Raw genomic sequence first — 25,141 nt, 5'->3', positions numbered from 1 at the left:
ATTTTAAAGAGATCCTTTTCAGTCACAAAGAGTTCTCCGTCGATGCTCAGCTAATATATTCTTCCCCCCCTCACCCACCCCAGCTTTGCCCCACACCTCTGGGGTTCTAGAAAACAGGTTGAAAAACACGACTCTAATCCACTTCTTTCCTTCATTTTGTAGTTCAAATCCTCGTATCTCCTGCCTGAACTATTATTACAGCCTCCTTACAGTTCTTAACTGGGAATTTCCTCAATCTAACCTCTGCATATCTTCTAGATTAATCCCTGAATCAGAGTTAAGCTTATTATGACACTATTCAAAAATCCTCAACAGCTCTCCATTATCTTCTTACTAAAGACCCCAAATCCTAACTCTGACATACATTCAAAGTCCTCTAAACGTGACCTCAAACAACCTTTTCCTTGTTGTCTTTCACTTTTCCCCACGTGGGTGGAAATCAGGTGTCATTACTTAAGCAGGATATTTAATGTTTTTACTGCTATTGTTCAGTTATGTCATTGTCAATGTCATTTCTTCTCCCTGGAACACCCTCCTGTACCAACCCTGCCCACTGAAACCCCATCTGGCCTTCAAGCTAGCATCACTTATGTTTTTGCTGTGAAATCCAAGAAAATTTTAGAAAAGACTTTTCGCTGACAAAAGTCTTAATTCTGCACTTTTTGCTGTAACTGTAAACTGAGACACCATTACAGTCTCAAAAATTGTTTATTGTACCTCTAACAAATATTTATCAGGTATACTAATGTGTATACATTTATGTTTATTCAGTGGCTGTGAAAGTAATGCACTCAAACCTGGTGCCCAGATTTTGTTATCTAATTCCATTCCCCACCGAAAGAACAAAGGCTCCTGAGAGAAACGGCTGACTCCAGGGCTGGGGCAGGGCAGGTTCAAGATGAGCCTTTAACTTCTTATTAGTCTAGAAAGTAAAGATATGGACAAAAAAAGACGGAAACGTGTCACTGACCACATCTGGAATTTAAGCACCAGAATGATTAAGTACCGAATTATAAAACATTGAAAAATAAAATAAGGAATTTATGTATCCGCACTGATAACAAATAGATAAAATAAACAACATATGGGGGAGAAGAGAGGGCTTTTACTGCAATGAAATGCCAAGTGTCTACTGGTAAATATGAAGGGAGGACTGGAGTTGGAAAAATTAGCATCTTGCAGACATCACAGTAAAGACTGCATCAGGCAAAAATCAGCCATGGTGTTAAATCTAGGTGAAAATTTTGATGAGGAGCAGGATATTTGCACGGTCTTAAAGTATCTTCCCACAGACTGCTTATTAGTTACAAAAAGTTAAAAAACAAAACAAAACAGAAACAGTCATTATATAGTGGAGAATTCAGACAATGCCTTGACTGAATGATCAAATGAGTGACAGACATGATACCCTGAGAGAGGATGCAATATCAGCCATGCAGCATTCTGAGCCCAGCATACACAGCCTGGATCTAATCACCAGGAAACATCAGACAAGCACAAAATGAAGAAAGTTCTATTATTTTTAAATATCAGTAAAAAATCAGAGAGACTATATTCTTCAAAAATGTCAACGTCCATATATACACTACCAAATGTAAAATAGATAGCTAGTGGGAAGCAGCTGCATAGCACAGGGAGATCAGCTCAGTGCTTTGTGACCACCTAGAGGGGTGGGATAGGGAGGGTGGGAGGGAGGCTCAAGAGGGAGGGGATATGGGGATATATATATACATATAGCTGATTCACTTTGTTATACAGCAGAAACTAACACAGCATTGTAAAGCGATTATACTCCAATAAAGATGTTAAAAAAAAAAATGTCAATGTCATACAAGATAAAGTCTGTGGGGAAAAAAATCCAGATTAAAAGAGGCTAATGTAACAAGTAAATGTATTACCTGACCCTAGACGAGATGCTGTACTGGGAGAGGAGAACGCTATAAAAGACATTATTTAGGTCAACTGATGAAACTGGGATATGGACGGTAAAGTGTCAATATAAATTTATGAAGTTGATAACTGTACTGTGATTATGTAAGAGAATAGAGAAATTTCCTATTTCTATTAGGAACTGCACACTGAAGCATTTAGGAGTAAAGGGCTACAATGGATAATTATCTTTAGATGTTTCAAGAAAAAAAGAGTATGTATGGGGGTTTGGGAGATGAGAGAGAGAGACACAACTCAGATGATAAAGCAAACACGTTTTGAGCAGATAAATCTGGGTATATGGGTTGGGTTTTTTTCATATCAAAAAGTGTGCAACTTTTTGTAGTGTGAAATTATTTCCAAATAAGAGGTTAAAAAGAAAAGAAAGATACTCAAGAGCCTTGAAGGGGCTCTGTAATTAAACTCAGAAGGCTAGACCATTAAACTGAAGGCTCATCATAATTCTGGATATTTAAAGATCTCCAACTACTACTTTTATTAAAAAAAATTTGATTTTTAGTAAGCTCTCAAATGACATCAGTATGTATGTATACCATACATATGAGGTGGTATACACCACCTCATATTATCTTAGAATTTTAACATTACTATTTTATTCTTTGCTATCTTATATTTCTTGATAATAACAAACAAAAGACTATATTTTCAAAAATTAAAACTTTTTATTTTTATCTTTTGTAGAATGTCCAACTTGAGGTTGTCATTAAGAACAGATTTAGGTCATAGTTTATATACCCTACAGTAACAGTATTGTAGTATTTAGCCAATGTGATCTCCCATTTTAAGTTACATATCAGTTAGAAAATCAAGTGTTTACTGTTCTCTACCATCCATATTATGTTAGGTATTCTCTATTCCATTTACTAGAACAATAAATTCAAATTGTGATAAAATTAAAAAATAGGTATTGTCTGGTAATGTCAACAGTAGTACTGGTTGAGTACAAATAGGGAGAGCAGGTGTGCGTCGCTACAAGAAAGAGGAAGAGCGGTTAGTGGGTCTCTAGTAAACAAATACCACTTATTTTTACTTGTTTCCTTTTCCATTAAACAACTTCTTTTCCCCTAAAGAAGTAGCAGGTCCTTAGGGAACACAATGGCTTCTAAGTGCAACCGGCCCCAATCCCCCCAACAAAAAAACAAACCAGAAAATCCATCAAACAGATAGGAGCTAAAATTCATCATTGCTTCCAAATGTAAAAGAAAGCAAACTTATCTGCAATTAAAAATATGGCTTAAACAACCAAGAAGATTTCACGTTATTGACCATGTTAAGAAAAACGGCCTTATTTTAAAAGAAGAGTGCAAAACCCAAAACAAAAAAGCATTATGATTCAATACTCAATCATGTCATATTCCTGGACTCTGATTTTAAAGTTCACTTTTAAATAGCTGCTCTTCACTAACTGGCCGCTTATGACTCATACCCACGGCTGCTAACCTCTGCACCAATCGTTGTGAAGTCTTTCAGGCTGCATCTGTGAAAGCAGATGGTGTGTTTTCCTTGAGAGCCACAAGAAGAGATATATGCCTGCAGTTCAGGTAGAGAGATGACATCAGCCCTCAGAAGAGCATTACCTCACCCTCCCAGCATAGGAATGAGTCACCCGGAGAGTCAACTGCAAATCTCTTGGTATAAAAAAATGTAGGTTATGGTGATGCATTTTCACATTCCACTGATTTGTCTCTGGAAGCAGCTATTTGTCCTGATTTGCTGCTCTGCATTTCAAATTAATTATGTGACTTGCTTCCCACTTCAGTCATTTTAAAAATACAAACGCTTGCTATTTGGGGTTTTTTCCTCTATTTGTCTTTTCCTGTTAATAATTTCAAAATAAAAGGTTTGTCACATCAGCTGGCCAACTCAGGTACCTAAGATCCAATCAAGGTCTTTAACCACGCAATCACAAAGCAGTTTAGTAAAGTAATTCAATTACCATTTCTGAACAAACTCTCACTGGCATAATGAACACCAGTGGCACATGTAATCAAGGACTTTATTTGAAATCAGAATGTGAGATAAGAACTCTATTTTCAAGTGGCAGAAGGAACTTCAACTGAGAAAATAAAGGAAGTACTACTACTAAAATGAATATAACCAGCAATAAAAACAAAAATTCTTCTAATATGCAAAAATATTTTTTCATTCAGTTTCTCCTTTTTCTACGCAACCACCTCCCCACCCACCCATCCCCAACCTCCCACCATCAACACATACACTTTTGGGGGTATATTCAACTTTATTTTAACTTAATACGAAAGTTTTGAAACATAAAATGTAAAGAGATGAATATAATAAACCCCTATGTATCTGTCACCCAGTTTCAACAATCATCGACATTTTGCGACTCTCCACCCATCCACTACATATATTTGTTAATGAGAGTATTTGAAAGTCAATCACAGGCATCATGTCATTTCACCTATACACACTTCAGTATTCATTGCTGAGAAGTAACTACCATGCCAATGTTACATCTAACAGAATTAAGAGTAATTCCTTAAAATCATCTAATATTCAAATTTCCCTGATATTGCAAGACATACTATATAATTGGTTTGCTTCCACAAGGAATTTAAACTCCACATATTATATTTGATTCTTTTTTTCCCCTGTAAGGGCCCCTTTCGCTCCTTTTTCCATGCATTGATTTACTTGAGAAACCAGATTATTCACCCTACAGAATGTCCCACAGTTTGGATTTTGCATGTCACTTAACTTGTTCCTTTATTCCCGGTATTTCCTAGAAAAGTGTAATTAGAACTGGAGCTTTGATCTGATGCAGGTTTGATTTTTTTGGACAAGATTACTTCTACAGGTGGTGCTATATACTTCCTATTATAACAGAGGTCAGCAAACGACAGCTCACGGGCCAAATCTGACCCAGTGCGTGTTTCTGTAAGCAAAGTTTTATTGGAACACAGGTATGCTTATTCATTTCTGTATTGTCTATGACTGCTTTCCCACTACAACTACAGAGACCGTATGGCCCACAAAGCCCAAGGTATTTACTATCTAGCCCTTTACAGAAAAAGTTTGCCAACCCCTGAGTTGTCGTATTTGTTACTATTCATCAGTGGATTCAAGGGAGTCAGCCTGATCCCTCCATTTTAAAGTGTCCCACCAACTTTTCACCATTTTAGTATCAACTGATGATCTACTACTTCAATAAAACAATAAAATAATGACTTCTAATTCTATCATTCTTTCCACATTTATTAGCTAGAATTTTTCTATAAAGAAGAACTTTCCTCATTCGGCTTTGGAAGCTGGATTTGTATACACTAGCGTTTTCTCAAGTAGTGACTCACATTAAACACTTTCAAATCCACAAAGTTGTATCCAGTGTGTACCCTAACCAAGAGAGAGGGAAAAGGATCACACTGGCCCTGACAGTTATAAAAGCCAAGTCCCAAGTACAAGCTAAGCAGCAGTAAGAGTTAAAAGGGAGGAAGGGGGAAGAAACAGGGTGAAAAAGCATGTGGAAAGATGCAGATCCATGAGACAGAGATAAGGAAAAATGGACACAGACTATCTGGGAAAAGGATGGAAAAAAACCAACTACTCTAGAGTATTCATGAAAGGGACACCCTTTCTCCGTCCTACCTCAGGAACTCCAAGCATCTCTGGTATAATACAACAAATGATGCTTCCAATGATGACCTCAAGGAATTAGTTAAAAGATAAAAGTCACCAAGATTGGGAAGATGTAAAATACATGAAAAACATTTCATTGAAAGTGTTAAATTGTTGACTTTTTTTGATACCTGGAAATCCCCTTTGCCCAGAACAATTACTTTCCTTGCCATGCTAGCTGTTTTGGAAACCGAGGCAGGGCGAGGCAACAGCAGGCATCCAACTTATGAAATGGAAGCCCCATCCCTGGGTCCCTGACTCCACCAGCCACTCACTAATGTGACCTTGGACAAAAACTAACACCCTACTCTTTTACAAAATTCCTCAAATTAACTTACTGCACTGGATCCTCAAAAGCACTCTCCACAGCTTTTTGAAAAGGTATGTCTCTGGTCCCTAAACTACTAATGAATGTTTCTACCACTCTGGGGACCCACAGGCCTCCTGCTTTTCTCACTCCTTCCCCTGTCCCCCTCAATCCTTCCAGAGTCAAAACAGAAAGGGTTTTTAACATTTTCTTTTGCTGTAAGACTTTCAATGAGACTTTGATGAATCACAGGGTTCTCTGAATGAGGCATCTGCATTGTTAAGTATCTATATTTAGAAAATATTTATAAAGAATTCACACCAACTAACCATTGGCGAAATGTGGAAGAAAGCAGGAAAATCCCTAAAATCCTACTAAAGCCAATCTCTCCTTGAAACCCTTTCTTCTCTCTGACTTATCACTCTCTACCTGAATTTTAAAATGTTAGGGAGGGACATCCCTGGTGGCGCAGTGGTCAAGAATCCACCTGCCAATGCAGGAGACATGGGTTCGAGCCCTGGTCCGGGAAGATCCCACATGCCGCGAAGCAACTGGGCCCGTGAGCCACAATTACTGAGCCTGCGTGTCTGGAGCCTGTGCTCCGCAACAAGAGAGGTCCCGATAGTGGGGGGCCCGCGCACCGCGATGAAGAGTGGCCCCTGCTTGCCACAACTAGAGAAAGCCCTCGCACAGAAACGAAGACGCAACACAGCCATAAATAAATAAATAAATTTAAAAAATAAGTTTAGAAAAGAAGCAGTTAAGTGCTCACAATGTGCTGAGCGCCATGCTAAGTCTGCTCTCTATATGAGGTCTTTGAGTGATTATTCCTGATAAAGCACATTAAGAATTATTAGAACAGAAAATGCAAACACATTGCTAAGTATTGAGGTATTTCAAAAGGCATGAAATATTGGAAAGGGGGCAAGAAATAAGCACAAGGATCTAGGGCTGAGTCTCTGCTTTACTACACCAGACAAACCTCTGAACCATTTTGAGCCCCAATTTTCTCATCTGGAAAATGGGGGTTAATAAGAGTATTTTATAAGGCTATGTTAAGGAATAAATAAGAATGGATTTGATGTCACTTTGCAAATTATAAAGTACTAGTCAAGCAATACCTGTTAAGTAGATGTAATGATCCAGGGCTGCTATTTTGAACCTCTAAGGTAATTCGTGTGTGAGTGCATATATACATATACTTGTTAAAGGAAAAAGTTAAAAACGAAAATACAAACTCTTAATCTGACTATCTATAAATTCATCATGAGCCTTCTTTTAGTCTCCATAAGGAAACTTCAGAAATGACTATGGTTCGTTAACACTAAATTTCACATATTGCAAAAGAGCTTTTAGAATTCAAATAGTCGCTCCAAAAGTAAATTCAAGGAGAGAGCAGAAAGCTTAATTATGCCATGTCAATAACAGTTGACCCTTGAATATGTGTTTGCACTGCATGAATGCACTTACAAGTGAATTTTTGTCACTAAATACATACTCCAGTACTCCACGATCCATGGTTGAATTTGCGAACATGGAACCGTGGATACAGAGGCCCACGGAAAAGTTATGTAGGATCTTCCACTGCATGAAGGGTTGGCACCCCTATCCCCAACATTGTCCAAGAGCCAACTGTATCTCTTTCCCAACCCTGAATTCACAACACCCATCTAAAAACAAAGTCTTAAAACTATATAAAGATGAGTTCGATACAAGAATTAAATACATCAAACTGCGACCAGTCTTTGACTCACCAGAAGTCTCTATCAGCCCTAAAATTCTCCTTTGAATATAGAAGTTCTGAAGGTTCATAAAGTACTTTATTGACCAAAAAGATAAACAATATTAAAGAGAAGTTAACAGGCATATTTTTATATATTTTAATTTTTTTTTTTTTAATAAATTTATTTATTTATTTTTAGCTGTGTTGGGTCTTCGTTTCTGTGCGAGGGCTTTCTCTAGTTGCGGCGAGCGGGGGCCACTCTTCATCGCAGTGCGCAGGCCTCTCACTATCGCGGCCTCTCTTGTTGCGGAGCACAGGCTCCAGATGCGCAGGCTCAGTAGTTGTGGCTCACGGGCCCAGTTGCTCCGCGGCATGTGGGATCTTCCCAGACCAGGGCTCGAACCCGTGTCCCCTGCATTGGCAGGCAGATTCTCAACAACTGCGCCACCAGGGAAGCCCTATATATTTTAATTCTTAAAAAATGTTACACTATATATCGAACACAAAATGGTAAATCTTAATAAAGTAAAATGAGCAACTGACCAGACTACTAGTTGACAAAATTGACTATTTGTGACTTTATGAGAAAAAAAAAAAAAAAAAAAGATGTTCCAGCATTGTTGTGTTGAGGAAACAATTTTTTAAACATTTCCCTAAATTTCAAGGAAAACATTGAAATTACCATGACGGGGAAAGTAAAGGAAGCTTATCTGCTGAAAGTAAAGTGTTCCCAGAAATCATACCTCAAAGACTAAGGAGGAGGCATCATGGTTAACAAGTAGTTACGTGATCTAAACATGAGGGATTATGAGATCTTTCAGTAGATCTGGATATTAGTCGAAGAAGGCATCCCATGTGATATGCTTAAAAGGAAATGTAGGTTTAAAAAAAAAAAGAAAGAAAATGCAAAAGAAAAAAGAAATCCTGAAGTGAGTTGGTATTTATGAACATCAAAGATTTTGAATTATTGACCAAGAGCAGTGAGATACCAAGTAGATAATTATTATTTCATTCTTTCTTTCCTTAACCTATAGTCAACCTACAAAACAAAATACCTCAAGGAAAACTACCAGGTTAACTTCTGAAGTATACTTTTTGCATTCACAGTGAAAAATACAGATTTAAGTACCTATCTTTGCCTTCACTTAGATTACTGTACATTCATAAAGGAGATAAATAATGTGCACGAGAAGTCAATTTCCTACAAAACAGAGTCAAACCAATTTCTCACTTGGCAACATGCGTGCTGGAATAAATCGATTTAGTTCACAGCACTGTTTTCAGCCATGCTAAGGGATTAATAAAACACAATTAAAACAAAAAACTGTTTCATTTCTATAATTAAAAGAAAAGCAATTAACCTAAGCAATTATTTAAATATTGGCTTGCTCCGTGATTGACAGTGACTTTTCCAAATAAACCACCATCTTAGACGGTGTTCATCTAAGGCTCAAATTGTGCTAGTTTATGTACAAATGAAAAACTGCCAAATGACCAGACATCTTTCAGTATAAATTAGACTATCTTTAAAACAGATTACAGATCCTCTTTTAATAAAGCAATACTCAAAACGGTCTACTAATGGACCCTTGGTGAACAAATCAAGTAGCCGTTAAAAATGTACTCTTTCCAAAAGATCCCCCCCAACCGATGAAGGCCCTTCTTCATGACTGCAGGCTGACTCTGCAGTGCGCAGGCTGGAAAGCTTCAGCTTTCAGAGTTGTCTGTTTCTGCACCTGCCTGAAACAGAAAGGCGGTGTGTCCCTTGGGGAGAAACATGCCTAAAATAAAATAAAACAAAACCCCGAACTCTAACTATAGACTTATGAGAGAGTTGTTTGTTCTTTTTAAGAGAAAAAAACAAAAACAAAAAGGACATTTTAACAGAAAACTGAAACAAAAAAAACAAACATGGTATCTCTAAATAAAGAAAAGGTAAAGGTATTGTCTAAGGACAGACTAGTTATATATACACAATTATAATATGCATTCTAAACACAGATAAGGAAGAAGGTCTTCGTTTTTATAAATGTGTTCCAAGACACAGAGAAGTAGACAGTTCAAGGATATTATGTCTACTTAGATTTGGTGAACGGTGATCCAAATGCCACCCAGAGACCCCAAAGAAAACCTATGCTAATATGTCACAAAACAGAATTTTAAGACAATCAATGAGGAACCACTGCCAAATCTCCTTAGTGCTTTTTCAAGGTTGAATCTGCATATAAATTAACAGTGGAAAGCAGATCAGATTCTACCTCAGGTGGTCCTTCTGAAAATTAAAAACAAAATTCTTAGCTACGATCAAAAGTATCAGATTTAGAACCTAGGGGCACATGTTAAAGGTAACAGAGTAAACCTTAGGTTCATCATTTATTCTAACACACACACATACACACACACAGTTTTAGCTTGGTTTATATCAGTATTCTTTTGAGGAAGCTTATAAATACCTAGTCAAGAGGAAAGAGTGGCAAGTCAGATCTGTGTCCCAAGGCACCTCTACCTTCCTGCAGCATACAATGCAGTCTAAAAATAATGTGAAACACTTGCTTTTAATGGAACTGTCAATCTCTCTTATCCTTTGGGAACTTATTTTTTCCTTAACATAATCAAAACATGACTAAAGCAACACAATAAACTATTTTATATGCTTTTTGATCAGAAAAGGCTAAGGACATCATGAAAGCAGGCTGAGAGGCAATGAGATATGTACCTAATGGTAATGAATTTGTGCCATTTTTAAAAGAATCCTTAAATGTAGTAAAAGGGGAAGTTAAAAAATTCCTCTAGATAGTTTATGTGAGTGTTTCATGTATTTGATGGTACCTGAGTTCTGAAGTTAGGACAATCTTTAGAAATTTAGTCCCTGGTGGTCCAGTGATTAAAACTCCGCGCTTCTGCTGCAGGGGGCATGGGTTCGATCCCTGGTCAAGGAACTAAGATCCCACATGCTGCACAGCGCAGCCAAAAAAATTTTTAAAAACAAGGAGAAGAAATTTAGTTCAATTCATAATTTTACGGAGAAGGAAATTAAAGCTCTACTGGAATAATTAGCCGGGTCACACAGCCAGTTAACAGCAGCACCATGACTAGAACTGAAGCCTCTGAATCCCAGTGCCTCCTCCACACCACACGGCCTACAAAGTTCCTGTGATGCTTTTACTTTATTATTCTAGCAAAAGTACACGTGATCCATAACCAATTCCTCTATCATTAATAACTTAAAAATTATTATACAGTCTATCAAATCCTTTAGCCTTCAGCTTCTCATTAGATAAGTCACTTTAAGAATCACTGCACAGAGAATACATCTTCCCTGGCCTTCTGGGTTTAATTGGCTTCATCTTCGTACCACTCTTGATGAAAGGGTGGAGAAACTGACATTCTAATAGAGGAGTCTCCAAACGGAGCCTCCACTTGTCACCTGGGTGCCTCCTGCCACATCTCCCCACCAGTTCCTGCCTGCTGTACCCAGCTCTCCTCTGCACACTACCTGTCCTAGCAAACGCTGAGCTTCAGACAGAGAAAATTAACTGTTTCTCCCAAAAAGTTAGGGACCGTCATAAAATTGTCTATCAGATGCATTTAGAAGGCTATGGCATCCAATCCGGGGCATTTCAAATAGCAGTTTTTGTTCCTCTTTTGGTGGTGTTTTGTCCAGCTTCCGAACATAACTTCTAGATACTGAGAGATACACACCTTGCTGAATAACAGGTGACCCAAGCTCGAAATACAGTCCTCTCTCCTTGTTAATGTTTATAACCTTACGAATACTCTCATAATGGTGATATTTCTATTATATACTAGATCAGTCGTTCTCAAAATGTGGTCTGTGGACTCTGTTTGAGGTGCAGAGGGTCAAATGGTTTTCATAAGAAGGTGCTATTTGCCTTTCCCTGGGGTGCTATTTGCATTGATGGTATAAAAGCAATGGTGACTAAAGCATGAATAAGGTACCAAACTCATAGTCTTGGCATCTTCACAGTCACACACTCACAGAAAAAAAAAGAAGAAAAAAGTTTCACTCGAGAATGTTCTGATGAAACAGTAAAAATTAATTTCATTAAATTGTGACCTGAGTACGTATCTTTTTACTATTCTACCCGACTAAGCAGGAGGTGTGCATTAAGGACTTCTGCCACGAACTGAAGCATGTTTTGAGGAAAAGCACTTGTGTGACTGAGTTTTGAGCTGAAACTAGCGGCATTGCTCACAAAGCTCCATTTTTACTTGAAAAACTGAGAGAAAAGCTACAGTGATGAGATTTGGGTATTCGGCAGACGTTTTCTCAAAAATAAAGTGAACCTCTCACTTCAAGGAAAACAATTTACTGTGTTAATGATAAAATCCAAGTTTTCAAGCGAAAATTAGAATTTTGGAATAGCTGTATCTACCCATGTGAGCTTGACAGCTTCCCAGTACCGGAAGACTTTTCTGATGAGATCAGTGGTGACAGTAAAAAATTTGAGTTTACAAAATATTCTATAAGGAAATATGTCAACATTTGGAAGATCTGTGTAACTCTATGAATCAATATTTTCCAAATGATGTTAGAAAATCATGCACGAGTAAAAGGCAAGACAGACCACTGGATGTTACTGGTACAGAGTACAACAGTTCATTGATATGGTTTCAGATTCCACGGTGCAACTAACATTTCAGAAACTTCAACTTGTTCTCGTGTAGAACCAAAAAAGAATGATCACAATCAACTGAAAAGGCTACTAAAATACTCCCTTTCTCCACCTACATATGGATTTTATTCTTCATACAGTTCAACCAAAACAACAATGCAACATATCGAATGCAGACGCATACAGGAAAATCAAGTTGTCTTCTATTAAACTGGAAATTAAAGAGATTTGCAAAAATATAAAACAATGCCATTTTTCTCATTAAATTATTTTTTGGGGAAATACACTTTTTCTTTTTTTTTTTCCTAAAGATTTTTTGATGTGGGCCGTTTTTAAAGTCTTCATTGAATTGTTACAATATTGCTTCCGTTCTGGTTTTCTGGCCCCAAGGCATGTGGGATCTTAGCTCCCTGACCAGAGATCAAACCCACACTTCCTGCACTGGAAGGTGAATTCTTAACCACTGGACCGCCAGGGAAGTCCCCACTTATTCTTCATAAAAATGTATTATTTATGCTACGTGCAATGCAACGGGGTTCATTCTTAAAAATAATCTAATGATAAGTGTTTTTAAAATTTCTGTTTTAATTTTTAATATGGCTTAAGTTTAGATAGATATAACCCATGGGGAAGAAAGCTCTTTGGATCTCTTCTTAATTTTTAAGAATGTAAAGAGTCCTGAAACCATAAAGTCTGAGATTCACTGTACTGGATGAACAGCCTGAGTTGTAAATGGGAGGAACATACAAGACGTAGAAAGGGCTCCAGAGCAGGTGGAGTGGAGTACAGTCAGGCAAGCCTGGTTTAATCCCAGCTCTACCATCTAGTCGGTCTGTGACTTCAAGCAAGTAACTTCTCTGAGCTTCGTATTCCTCTTCTGTAAAATGACACCAGCATATCCACCTCAGGAGGATGGCTGTGAGGATTACAGTGTGTGTAAAGTACACTGTGTGTATATTACAGCTCTGGGAACAATGCTGTCATTAGCATATCTACACAGTAAACACACAGTCTCAAGAAATGGTCCCAAGAACTTGGGGCAGTAGTGGTCTAGTAAATTTGTTTGTGTGTAAAGTAGGAAATTAAAACCTAGATAGGGGCTTCCCTGGTGGCGCAGTGGTTAAGAATCTGCCTGCCAATGCAAGGGACACGGGTTCAAGCCCTGGTCCAGGAAAATCGACATGCCGCTGGGCAACCAACCCCGCGAGCCACAACTACTGAGCCTGCACTCTAGAGCCCGCGAGCCACAACTACTGAAGCCTGCGCGCCTATAGCCGGTGCTCTGTAACAAGAGAAGCCACCGCAATGAGAAGCCCGCGCACCACAACAAAGAACAAAAGCAGCCAAAATAAATAGATAAAATAAATTTATATATAAACAAAACAAAACAAAACAAAAAAAACCTAGATAATGCAAAGAGGTCTCAGAATTCTTTTTCTGAAATGGAAAGTGGTCAGTGAGCTTTTCATTTATTGTGTAAAGGTGACACAAACTTTTAAAATATGCTTGCAATTCAATATTTCAAAGCATTCTACCCAAAGGATCAAGGGTTGGGGGTGAGTGGGAAGGAGGACACTTAAAACAAGAGAGCCCTAACAAACCACAGAAAATGGTAAGGACTGGGGATGGTGAGAATATTGAACTGTAGTTTAAAAAACAGCTAATATAATTGCTATTGTAAGAAAATCTTCAAGCTCGACTACCTGCTTATAATTTAAACACGCTCAATGGCACTCAGGTTATTATGACTATTTATCATATCATGCAATTTATGTTTTTGTGAGTGTGCATATTTTAGTTTATAGAAACACACATGCTTTGCACCACTACAACACACTATAATATTACCTCAGATGTAAACAGCTTACAATCTTCTGATTTTGCTCATCACCTTTCATGTCTAGTTTGAAAATAAAGCAAAATGTGCATACCCAAGCATAATCTCAGGAGGACACAAATAAATGAATATTCAGGTCTGAGTAGTAATTCATTTGACTATGACATCCAATTCAAACTTTTTAAGGCAATTTACAATCAAAGTGTTATTTATATTAATAATTCACAAGTTCACGATTCTCAACAGATGTTTCCGGTATACTGTCCGGTAAGCAACAGGCACTCTGAAAGTCTAGTCAAGGCTTAGCACACAGCGAGTGTGGAGGCTAGGCATCGCCCTAAGTACCTGCCCGGGTGCCCCAGAAAGCAATCCAGGCTGGGTTTTCTAGACAGCAGCGGGGTCACTGGGAGCAGTTTTCCCATCAGAAAATTCCATCACCACTAATCAGGTCATTCTCAAGCCCCTCATGTTAGGTTTTGTCTTTTCCAAACTTGATACCAGCTAAGAAGCTTTTTGAAAGGGAAAGACTGATGATGAAAGGGAAAAAAAAGAGTACCCTAGGGAGTATCCCATAGGGACAAGGTAGAAGGCTGAAGGTATTCTGGAAAACAGGTGACTGCTTCCATGTCAGCAGTCGTAACTCAAAAGAGGGACTTATTTTAAATGATTTAAACAAGAGGGTAAAGTTCCAGAAAAGGAGAGAGATTTAATCTATCAGAGTCTAGACAAAAGGTCAGGTTGGGGGCTGTATTTAAATGAGGGAAGTCTAGACTCCCCTCATTTAAACACAGCCCTGGGCTTCCCTGGTGGCGCAGTGGTTAAGAATCCGCCTGCCAATGCAGGGTACACAGGTTCGATCCCTGGTCCGGGAAGATCCCACATGCCGCGGAGCAACTAAGCCCGTGCGCCACAACTACTGAGCCTGCGCTCTAGGGCCCGCGTGCCTAGAGCCCGTGCTCCACAACAAAGAGAGGCCACTGCAATGAGAAGCCTGTGCACCACGGCGAAGAGTAGTCCCCACTCGCTGCAACTAGAGAAAGCCTGTGCGTAGCAACAAAGACCCAACGCAGCCAAAAATAAATAAATAAATAAATAAATTTAAAAAAATAAATAAACACAGCCCCCAACCTGCCCCTCATCAAGGTGGGCAGTGTCCTTACTTTACTGATGGTGACACTAAAGCTCTGAGGGGCTAAGTCACCTGCCCAAGTTTTGGAGTCACATACCAGAGTAGTTTTGGAAGCAAGGTCTCTTTTTTTGCAAATAATCCATCTTGTCTAAAATTACACTCCAAGAAAACTTCAGATGAATTATGTTTACAATTAGGATGTACAACTGAGGGAAAATGTAGTGAATAATTTATGGGATTTTGCAGCATGCATTCCTAACTATTAAAACACAGTTATTTATATTTGTTTTATTATTTCTAGGGACCCTGCGATGATGATGAGGAGGAGGAGGATAATAGGAAGAAGAAGAAGTTATGATCATGTTACAGCTCAGATAATGAGATTTACTGATACAGCAGATAGTATCCTCAATTACTCATTTATATCATTAAATCCTTCTATGCCCAAAACAATCCTAAGAAGTAGGTGACATTACCCACCTCATTTTACAGGAGGGAAACTAAGGAACAGAAAAGCTAAGTAAATGCCCCAAGGGGACATAGCTTGTCAGAGACAGACATGCCCTACACTTAGGCAATCGGACCCTGAGCCACAGCTCTCTAAGCAAATACCTACTATTAATAGCAGCAATTGATGATTTTAACTAAGTTTTCCAGTCAACATGTAACAGAAAATTCTTACCTCCGGTTTGCTAAGGCTGGATGACACCAAGGAACCGGATCCCACGTCCAAATCCCACTGCTTTTTACCATGGTTCTCAGGATCCAGGGCAGCAATTCGGCCATCTAAAGTGCTGATAATCACTAAGGATCTGTAAATTTAAAAATTAATAGGACAGAGTTAAAAAGATATCGAAGACATACACTCAAAAGGAACCAGCCTCTCCCCAGGCCGCTATCTGTAAGGGGGGGGGGGTACCTCCTCACGACACTTGTAGTCTTTCCACCACTCTCTGTCTTGAGCCCTCCAAGACAACTGCATTATGCCCTTTATGGGTTTGTTCCACTTATGAAAAGCCCCAGACTCCGAGGTCACCCCTCCTTCCCACACTCTAATCCCCACATGGAATTCGACATGCCCTGCTCTGTCCTCTTCCATTTCCCCAACTCCTAAAGCCTTTGCCCTGAAACAGCGTCCCCTGAAAGTTCACTTACCTTCTTGCTCTGGCAGAAACCTGGCTCTCCCTGAGGACGCTGCTTCAGAAGCTATGAGAATTTTCTTCTCCATAACCCTTACCAGGCCCAGTGATGGTGTAGGCGTACTCCTCGCGCCTCGCTACCATTTCTGAACTATTTTCTTTCTCTCCTCTCTAAAAATCCTCAGGATCATGTCATTCCATCCATTACTCCTCCTAATAATTGTCTACTGACCCTTGGGTCACTAACCCCATTCCTTGAGGATTTTGGCTCCGGTTCACTGTCACTATTAACATGTTCTGTGGGTTTTCATTATCTGTCTACCTCGCCTCAGTCCCTAAGCCCTCGTCATTACCAATCACAACTTCCCTGTCCCACTGAAATTTCAAGCATTCCAACCCCAGTCACCAACCCCTCTTTTCCAGCTCACCTCCTCTACTTCCTTGACTCCAAAAAACCTCTGACCCCACCAGAACCCTATCAGCCATTGATCCTACCACTGGTCCCCTGAACTTCACTACCATTATGCCTTCACTTCTTTCTTATCCAGTTTAAGTTCCATAGTCCTTTTTTTTTTTTTTTTTTTTTACTTTTTGGCTGCACAGTGCAGCATGTGGGATTTTAGTTCCCCGACCAGGGATCGAACTCATGCCCCCTGCAGTGGAAACCCGGAGCCTTAACCGCTAGACCACCAGGGAAGTTCCCATAGTCCTTCATGTTAAGCACTTCCTTGCTCACGCCCTCAGCTCCCTACCCGCTCTCTTACATCTCACACTGAACTAGCAGAACTCCAACCCTGGTTCAATTTTCTGCCTTCACTCAATCTTGCATCTGTGCGGTTGAAGAAAAATATAACCATGCTGACTGGTGTCACTCTACTCATGACCATCAACATCACAAAAGGGCTCGAATGATGCTCCACAATCATAACACGTTTCCCTAGTCTATCCACTCTCCCACTGTCCTAGGTTAACTATTTCATTTTGCCTTTGCCCTCAAACTTCCTACCCTAGCTCTTCCAAGCTCGTGCATCTCAGGGACTATGCTTCCTAGATAGGTGTTTACTAAGGAAAACAGAAATAATCAAAAGAGATCCCACCATCCGATCTCTCCATGTATCAGCACCTGGACCCATGAAATCTACCTCCCCTCCTCTTACTGCAGGTGAATTGTCCACGACTCCATCCACTACCAACACTCCACTTAGGCAATAGGTATCTGCCTGTGCATACATAGGGACTCACTCCTCTAAATCCTCTCTTCTTGCTCTCCCATCAATTATTCCCCCTCTACCACAGCATTCCTCTCAGCCTTCAAACCTGCCATTATATCCCCCAACTTAAAAACCCAACCAGATTAAATATAATGATCCACTCTCCCCGCTCCAGCTTCCAATCCATCGCTCGCCCCCCTTTGGAACAAAACTCCTTGAAAGAGTTGTTATGTAGTCTGTGTCTCCAAATCCTCTCCCCCTTTTTGTGCTGAACTATTTCTAGTCAAGTTTTTCCCTCTACCCCTTCATGAACAGGCTCCTGTGGGACTCACCACTGACCTTCACACAGACAAATCCCATTCACTTGACCATCCAGTGGCATGTGATCAGTTACTTCTCCTGCTCTCCATCAACTACTCTTTTTTTTTCTATTTTATTGATGTTTTTTCACTTAAGTTTTTTTTTTTTTTTTAATTTAAAGTACAGTTGATTTACAGTGTTGTGTTAGTCTCTGGCGTACAAAAAAGTGACTCAGTTATACATACGTGTGTGTGTGTGTATGTTCTTTTTCATATACTTTTCCAATATGGTTTATTACAGGATATTGAATATAGTTCCCTGTGCTATACAGTAGGACCCTGTTGTTTATCCTCTATCAACCACTCTTCACGTGGCTTCCAGGGCACCATCTTCTCCTGATTATTTTTTCTTAGTTCAATGCTTCCTTGTCTCAGTTTCATTTCCTGGTCCCTCTTCATCTCTCCTATCTCTGAAAATATTCTCTACCTACACGTACTTTTCTTTGGTGGTCTCATAGATGAAAATATCATCTATATACTGGCAACTTCCAAATTTGTACCTCTGGTTCCAGGCCCCTTCCCTGAACTCTGGGCATACATGTGTAACTGCCTGCCAGATTTTTTTCCCTAATAAATTTATTTATTTTATTTATTTATTTTTGGCTGTGTTGGGTCTTTGTTGCTGCACGCGGGCTTTCTCTATTTGCGGCGAGAGGGGGCTACTCTTCGTTGCGGTGCGCAGGCTTCTCACTGCAGTGGCTTCTCTTGTTGTGGGGCATGGGCTCTAGGCGCACGGGCTTCAGTAGTTGTGGCACATGGGCTCAGTAGTTGTGGCGCACGGGCTTAGCTGCTCCGCGGCATGTGGGATCTTCACGGACCAGGGCTCGAACCCATGTCCCCTGCCTTGACAGGCAGATTCTTAACCACTGCGCCACGAGGGAAGTCCCATTGCCTGCCAGATTCAGATTGTCCTACAGGCTTCTCAAAGTGCACATATCCAAAATCAATATCCCCAGACTGATACCCCCAATTCCTCAAACACATCATGCATGATTTTTCCTCAGGGACTTTGCAGCTACTGTTCCTTTGCATCCTGGAACATATACCCCAGATACATGACAAGCTCTCAATAAATATTTGTGGAATGAAAGGATTTGTTGAATAATTGTTCTAGGAATTTGTTAGGTATATCTGTCTGCTTCTGAAAGACCATGCAAATTCCAAGCACATATAGTTATGTTCCTGTATAAAATGTAACTTTTATCTATCCTACTTCATATACAATATATACAAATTCAAAGTAAAGCTACAAGTCGATTAAGACAAACCAGTTCAAGTACACTCATTTGAAACCTTTCAAAGAACTTAATTGTTTAGCAAATGAATAAACTTATCAAGTGAATAAAAGTGTTAATTTAGTTCCCCAACTATACACTAATTCTCACTTTGAATTTTTCAAATGGTAACTCTTAGTCTACACTGTGAAAATAAAGACTTTTTGCCACACTACAAACTAGTAATTTTCAATAACACACCAAAAGAAAAGGAACTCAACTCCTTTCCCCATGCATTACCCTGCATTCTAAAGAGATCTACTGGGAGTTGGATGAGGAGGAGACTATAAGCCAAAAAATTATGTTATGATGAAGGGTATAAAAAAATTCATACCTGACAAACCAGAATGGAAAAGAATATGAAAAGAATATATACATATATATGTATGTATATGTACACACACACACATCTGAGTCACTTTGCTATACAGAAGAAATTAATACAGCATTGTATATCAACTATACGTCAATAAAATTTCCAAAAAAACCCCTCATACCTTAGACGTGCCAATTTACAAATAAAAGCAATAGACTCTAATTCAGTTAGAGATCAAGGGTTTGGAGCCAAGTCAACTCTTTCCTAGTCCCACTGCAAAAAGATCCAATTTTTCTGTTCAACAATCATTAACCATAAATAAATGGTAGAATGAAAAACCCTCTAATTGAGACAAAATTTAGTATACGCAAAGTGTAACCCATGAAGAATTAAGGAGACCATTGGAGCACTTCAGATGCTATTTTTTTAAAATTCAGAACCAATGTTGTTCATTTAATCATGCTAGGCATTCCACTGTTAACAACAACAACGAAAAAGCTACACTTTTTCTGAATATGTAGTTATTTGTGCTAGAGGTTTATACAGAGAAAAATGGTAAATTTTTAACTTTCATTTTCAAAACAAAGAAAAACCCAACGATAAAGTATGCATATGTCTTATGTATATATAAAACACATTTTAATAAGTAATTTGGAGTTTAATATCTAACTATCACTGAAAACCTATAATGTGAGGTGCGTTTAACTGAGTCAAAGATTCTGCTTTTTAAAATAAACAAGGTATTTTCAGATGATGAACTACTATATTTAGAGAATATGTGTGAATTCTAGCAATAATTGAAAGAAAGACAAACATGCGGGCAGGAACAATTAAGTACATCACCCTCTTAACTGCTACTGATATTTAGTATAATCTGGTTCTTTGATTTGAATGGTGCATCCTTAATTCTTTTCACCTCTCTTAATGGGAATAACAGAAACTCCCATAACAAGCCCTGTCAGGTATCAAAAAAAAAAATTCTTCATTCTCCTCTGCTACAAGTTATGGGCTCTGTCCCAAGCACGTCTCTGGAAGGGAATTTCCCCTTCTGCCGTGGCTGGAACTGAGCAGCTCCACTGGGCCAAGGAGATATGTAACGATTTAGATGGTTACACCTTCTCACATTCTTGGAGAGAGATGCTCTGACATACTGTTGGGTGAGAGAAGCATCAAGGAGACAGACACTGCTGAAAAACAAAGTCCTCGGGGTGTATGCAGGACAGTCAGAGGTGGCAATAAGATATGGCATTTAGAACAAACATCAGTGAGAGCTGAATAATGAGCCTGCCACCGCCCCCCACCAAAAACCAGGGAGAATCTAAGGCCCTTTATCTCCCCACAATCCACTCGCCCTATTTGGAGGTTTCTATGAGCAAGATGAAAAACTCTTAACTTATTTAAAGATCAAAGGAACTGCAGAAGCAGCATTTCCTGTGGAAAGAATCAGAGCTTTGAAGTCAGCCCTGTGTGCCCAGCCCCATGGCTCTGATCTTGTTCTGCTCCCGGCTCCATTCGAATTGCTTTTTCATGGGTAAAACAGGACTATTTCACTCAGCTCAGCATAACTCAAATTTGCCTGATTATCAAAATAATCTGGAGTGCTTGTTAAAAACCAGTAAAGGTTCACAGGTCCCCTCCCCAGAACAGGGTTGGGAGACGATAGCTTAACAAGTACCTGAGGTGAGTCTCAGGATAAGGTCAGTCTGGCAAAGAGTGATTTATCTCAAAGGGCTATTGCCTAGGAGTAAAAGAAATAATCCATTACCTGGATGAAGACGGCCTACTGATCAACTCTGTCAGCAAACCTTTTTGAAACTTCTCTCACTTAACACATTGCTTCTGTTTACAAAGGCATTTGTTTGGATGATTCAACAGCAAGCACTATTCTCTCACCCATAACGCCATTCTTCAAAGCTCCTCTCAAGAAAGGTCTGCAATGACCTCATCCGATGGCCAGGTTCATCCCCTCATCAGGGTCATCCCTGCAGCGGCAGCGGGGCCACTGGCTGCCTCCCATTCTGGCTCAGTCCTCGCCCCCTCCTCACCTGCCATCCTGACAGCTCTCAATCTCTAACAAGCAGGCCGAGGAGTTCCAGCTTTATCCAAAGCCCGCCGCTTACTCTATGTGTAACCTGACAGCTACTTATAACCAAATACAAAAGCTGTATTTTTTCTGAATATGTAGTTACTTGTGCTAGAGGTATATACAGAGAAGAATGGTAAACTTCTAACTTTCAGTTTCAAAACAAAGAAAAAATCCAACAATAAAATGTGCGTATGTCTTACGTATATATAAGAACACTAGTTCTGCATTTTCAGCAGGGCATCACCACAAAGCCTTCAGAAAACTTCCCTTCTCTCTTCCAGCTTTCTGCATCCATCCCATCACTGAACATCTAAATCAGAAATCAGATCCGCCTCCTCCCTCACCCTCTACATTTAGACGACAGTCATGCACTCTGGGTTCTATTTCTATAGCTTCCTTTACATCTTTTCATTCTTCTTCAGTCTCACTGCCCTTGTCCTACAACAGATTCACATGTCTCATTAGAACATCTTCAAAAGACTTTCTGCCGGGCTTCCCTGGTGGCGCAGTGGTTGGGAATCCGCCTGCCAATGCAGGGGACACGGGTTCGATCCCTGGTCTGGGAAGATCCCACATGCCATGGAGCAACTAAGCCCCTGCGCCACAACTCTAGAGCCCGTGAGCCACAGCTACTGAGCCCGCGTGCACAACTACTGAAGCCTGTGCACCAAGAGCCCGTGCTCCACAACAAGAAAAGCCACCGCAATGAGAAGCCTGCACGCCGTAACAAAGAGTAGCCCCCGCTTGCTGCAACTAGAGAAAGCCCACGGGCAGCAATGAAGACCCAATGCAGCCAAAAATAATAAATAAATTAATTAATTAATTTTTTTAAAAAAAGACTTTCTGCCCCTGGTCTCGTGCCCCTTGCTCTTCCGACAGTTTTTTTTTGTTTTTTTGGGGGGGTTTTTTCCCCCAACAGTTTTGTCTCTATAATAGAGATCTGATAAACTTCCGAAGCTCCCTGTGCCCACTGAATAAAGGCCACACTGCTTGGTATAGCACATAATCTGGCATAACCTAGGTTTCTAACCTTTTGAACAAAGTTCCCCTGTTAATTTGGTTTTTGTCGCATGTCTTCAATGATTTCGTGTGCCCCTAAAACATCACTTCTAATGAATTCCCCCCATCTTTAGAGGAACTATTTAAGTACCAATCAAAATATTCAAGACTTCTGGAAAGAAGTAGCTAAAATTACTAATTCAGTTTGGTATAATTCCAGTTCAAAACCGAGAAACTTGACTTTTTAATTAGCCTTCTCCTCAGTGAATGTCCAATTTCCATTAGGTTATTTGGAAAATAAGGACAATCTCATGGATCCCGCATAGGCAGGTGCATAGGGGTCTGGGAGCCCTGGCTCAGAAACCACTGCTCTGAGCCCTTGCTCACGTCATCACTGCAGCTGAGACTGTCCTTGACACTTCACTTTCAAGGACTCACTCACTTGACGTCTCCATTCTCTTCACTCTCAAACTCCTCTTATGTCACTTTTCATCCATTCTAGTACAGCTAATTCTTTAACACATGTATCTCCCTCTCAGACCTGGGACTCAAGGACAGCCCAGGGGCCCATTTATCTACCCTCAGCATCTAACAGTGCAGAGCCCCTAATAAAACGCAATAAATGTTTGTTGAATGCATAAATCTTGCTAAGGCAGATACTACTATTCACATAAAACAAAAACAAAAAAGAAGCTAAGAAAGATGTGAAAAGATGCGACTTGCCTAAGGCACCAAAATAAGAGGTTTTGGACAGAATTCTGAAGCATAAATTTCAGGGTTTTTAACTCTATCGTTCTGTTAGCTATATGTCTGCATAAGTGGCAACTCTTATATTACTATAATGTGCAGTTTTTATTCCTTCCAGAAGTCTCATCAAGATGCCACATATCCTGTTACTGCTTTGATTTTGCCCGTAACTGAGCAGAAATGACCTTAGGCCACAATGAATACCCAATTTTTAAAAAATTTTGTTTGCTCTGACTTCTGTCACCCAGAATACCTGGCTATTTACAATTAAGTTTATCTGAGTCTGATAAGTAAAGGCTGAATTCCTTCATACAGTAACTTTGAAGGGGTCTTAATGCCTGTATAAATTTCCCAGGTGAAACAGATGCAGGTGACAGTAGAACATTGTATCAATTAAATGGTTTCTACAGTAACAACTGCTTATTTTGAAATTGTACATTTCCTGTTGTGGGGGAAAAAAAAGTCACAAAGTTAAAAATGTGATTGGGTTAAATCTGCTCTTTTGATGTAACCAAGAATCCTCTTCCTAAAATACATGCTCTCACTCAAAGAAGCATATATTCTTGTTGAAAAACAAACATACTAATTGGACTTTACTTCTTAGTCCTCACCTACTAAGTAAATCTTCGAATCAAACTTCCTTTATTTAAACCTGTCACAAGACTAGCCATGCCCCAAATCCAAACAAATATAGTGCCAAAAATTACTAACTATATAACTTTGACATACCACCTAAATCTTAAAGAAATACAATCTAAGTTTTCAATGTTATAAACCACATGAGAGCGGCAGGTATCCTTTTCCAGTTAGATTAAAACATTTTTCGCAGCACTTTTTCTGCTTTATTCTAGGAAACCTTTTAAATAAAATGGTTAGTGACAGAGCAGGGTGAAAAAAATTAAAAATTAATCTCCCCTCTCACATTTAGTTCTGAAACCTACCAGCTCTCCTTTCTGTATTTTAAAACGTTTTGTAATAAAAATGTACAGGCAGCTCCTCTCTTACAAAAAAAGGGAAAAAAGCAGATGGAGTTTCCAGGCAGTATTTAGGAAATGAAGGACCATGTGGAAACCACAGCTCACAGCAGCTGATAAAGACAGGTTGCCTTCTGTGCCCAGGAGTGTGAATACAGAACCGTTTCCTCAATCCTGTCACAAATCATATCCAGAGTCCAGGTGTCAGTTAAGCTAAAAAGACAATTATAGGGGCTTCCCTGGTGGCGCAGTGGTTAAGAATCTGCCTGCCAATGCAGGGGACACAGGTTCGATCCCTGGTCCGGGAAGAGCCCACATGCTGCGGAGCAGCTAAGCCCATGTGCCACAACTACTGAGCCTGCGCTCTAGAGCCCGCGAGTCACAACTACTGAAGCCCGTGCACCTAGAGCCCATGCTCTGCAACAAGAGAAGCCACAGCAATGAGAAGCCCATGTACCGCAACGAAGAGTAGACCCCACTCGCGGCAACCAGAGAAAAGCCCGTGCACAGCAATGGAGACCCAACGCAGCCAAAAATATTAAAAAATTAAAAAAAAAAAAAAGACAATTATAGACAGGAAGGATAATCCATTACTCACCTAAAGCATGTTTAGTTTGGCTTACAGCCTGCCTTGATACTTATGCACAAATTCTTTTTTCAGTGTGATTTGTAGTCAATTTTAAAAGTCTGGGGTCAGAAAAGTGAGCAGATAACTGAGTTCCCTTTCAACAGTGTATCTTAAGACTCTATTATTCAATGGTCATTTTAGTTTAAAAAAAAAAAGGCTTGATTATGAATCTGAAGATCTGAGGAAGAC

The 25,141-nt window shown here is 39.6% G+C and overlaps 1 protein-coding gene across 2 annotated transcripts in view; it reads right to left on the bottom strand.

Annotated features, from left to right (window-relative positions):
- EIF2AK3 (eukaryotic translation initiation factor 2 alpha kinase 3) overlaps positions 1 to 25,141 on the bottom strand; it is a 67,776-nt gene that overhangs the window by 37,262 nt on the left and 5,373 nt on the right. Inside the window, exon 2 of one of the 2 annotated variants that reach the window (XM_007175315.2) lies at positions 15,902 to 16,031. In XM_007175315.2, the coding sequence (XP_007175377.2) occupies positions 15,902 to 16,031 (130 nt within the window). Of the gene's footprint in view, positions 1 to 835; positions 856 to 15,901; positions 16,032 to 25,141 lie in introns of those variants that run through there. The other variant, XM_057558257.1, reaches the window with a different exon arrangement.

The sequence above is a fragment of the Balaenoptera acutorostrata genome, chromosome 12, assembly GCF_949987535.1.
Source record: "Balaenoptera acutorostrata chromosome 12, mBalAcu1.1, whole genome shotgun sequence".
NCBI lineage: Eukaryota > Metazoa > Chordata > Mammalia > Artiodactyla > Balaenopteridae > Balaenoptera > Balaenoptera acutorostrata.
This window is presented reverse-complemented; position numbering and strand designations above follow the sequence as displayed.